Source organism: Pundamilia nyererei, unplaced genomic scaffold, assembly GCF_000239375.1.
Source record: "Pundamilia nyererei isolate P.nyererei 1_Seehausen unplaced genomic scaffold, PunNye1.0 scaffold00109, whole genome shotgun sequence".
Classification (NCBI taxonomy): Eukaryota; Metazoa; Chordata; class Actinopteri; order Cichliformes; family Cichlidae; genus Pundamilia; species Pundamilia nyererei.
This window is the reverse complement of record NW_005187510.1, coordinates 1,875,140-1,877,118: the sequence shown is the minus strand read 5'-3', so window position 1 is coordinate 1,877,118 and position 1,979 is coordinate 1,875,140. Positions and strand designations below refer to the sequence as shown.

General features: G+C 49.3%; 1 protein-coding gene across 1 annotated transcript in view; it reads right to left on the bottom strand.

Moving 5' to 3' along the window:
• Positions 1 to 83: 83 nt before the first annotated feature.
• The window catches only part of gdf6a (growth differentiation factor 6a), a 5,556-nt gene continuing 3,660 nt past the window's right edge, over positions 84 to 1,979 (bottom strand). The window contains exon 2 of the mRNA XM_013912937.1: positions 84 to 1,183. Coding sequence (XP_013768391.1) covers positions 222 to 1,183 — 962 coding nt within the window. The 3' untranslated portion in view covers positions 84 to 221. The remainder of the gene's footprint in view (positions 1,184 to 1,979) is intronic.

Below are 1,979 nucleotides of genomic sequence, written 5' to 3'. Positions count from 1 at the left end.
GTGTGTGTGTGTGTGTGTGTGTGTGTGTGTGTGTGTGTTTGTGCGCGCGTGTGCGTGTGCGTGCGCGCGCGCATCCCTTTTGAATAAAAACAGGGCGCATCATGCGTCAAAACGCTTTGAGACCCATGAGGACTTTCTACCTTCAGCCTTGAACCCACTGAGAGTATCTTTAACAATCTTCTGTTGTTGTTTTTTGTTTTGTTTTTTCACAATAATGGCCGCTACCTGCACCCACACTGCTCCACCACCATATCCTCATACTGTTTGTACACCACGTTATTGCCTGAGTCTATGTACAGGATGCTGATAGGGCTGAGTTTGGTGGGCACGCAGCAGCTAGGCGGGGTGCTGTTGGGGTCCATGGAGTTCATGAGCGTCTGTATGATGGCGTGGTTGGTCGGCTCCAGGTGCGACCTCAGGGGGAAGTCGCACACCCCCTCGCAGTGGTAAGCCTCGTAATCCAGGGGTGCAATGATCCAGTCGTCCCAGCCAAGCTCTTTGAAATTCACGTGCAGAGCCTTTTTGCTGCACCTGGATTTGGATTTCTTCCCGTGCCGCTTCCCGTGCCGGTTGCCCAGCGCCGTCCTCCTCCGCCGCCTGGGCCCTTCTCCTTTGGCCCCAGTCAGCGGAGATACCCCCTCCTCCTTTGCCACCTTCACTTCCTTCTCACTGACCGACCTCCGCGACTTGATCTGCTCCTTCATCTCGTTGAACAGGTTCTCCCTCTTCTTAGAGCGGGTGTAGGCCACCAAGATGGCCTTCTCCTGCTGGGACCGGCCGCTCCTGTCCAGCCCCAGCTGCCTCAGGTCGACCTCGGTGTCCGATTTGCCCAGTGTGACCCTTAGCTGGAGGCAAAGCTGGTTCTCCTGCTGATAGTGACGAGAGCGATGGGGGTGGTGATAATGATGCTGGCGCGCTTTAAACACTTCCCACACGTCCAGCACTTCCCAGCCGGCTTTCGTGGAATCCAGCAGGTCCAGGGACCTGGAGTCCAGCAGCTTGTCTGAGCGACAGGGGTAGAGCTGAATGTCGTAGAGGCCCGTCTTCTGCAGGGAAGTCTGCAAATCCCCGGGCGCTCTCCTAAATATCCTTAATTCCGCCCCGACCAGCTCCTCTTTTTCTGAAAGGGTTGAGACATCAAACAGATACTTTTGTCTTCGCAGAGGAGAGTGCAAAAGATCGTCTGCGGGGATAAAAGGAGAAAATAATTGCAGTCAGATTCACTTAGGGTGTACAGTGTTCAGAGGGAGGACGGGAGGGGTGAGAGGAAGGAGGGGGTCGGGGGGTGGGGGGCTCACATTCTCCCACAGAGGCCTTCTCTCTCTTTCTTGTTGTTCAAATGTCCACCCTGGACCTGACTGAAACAAACTGCAGCTGACAAGTCCCCAGTCTGGAGGGGAATTGAAAAAAGAAAACAACTCATACCATTATATGGAACTTAAAACAATTATTTTTCTCGAAATGACGCCTTTTTAAAACTTTTATAGGGCTAAAGGCGGGATGAAGGTTAAGCTCACAGAGTTTATTTGAAAGCTTCCTTATATAAAATTTGCGGTTTCTTAATTTAATTTCCTGCAAAACGTGCACGTATTTTGAGATGAATTATAAATTCTGTCTTTTTTTTCCACTTGATATCACATTTCTCCGAAAATCACGGGAATGACGTGAACACTTTTTATAAATAGTTTTTTTCGAACAAAACTCCAGAACAACCTGCCAATATTTGCATTCCGTGCCACTTTTAATCAAAGCCAGTGTATTTTCGCAAAAATACCCACGCTTTCGTTCAACATGCTGACAGATCGATCATTAATTTCCACTTCTCTGGCTGAGCAGAAGAAGCCTGAAACTATTATTTCCCTAAAAGTCTGAGAAGCAGCCAGAGCACCAGAAAAAATGTATTTAGTTTTCTCTTCTTTTTTCTTTTTTGGAGGAGGGGGAGAGAGATTTATTGCTGAGTCTTGTTTGTAAGAATCCCC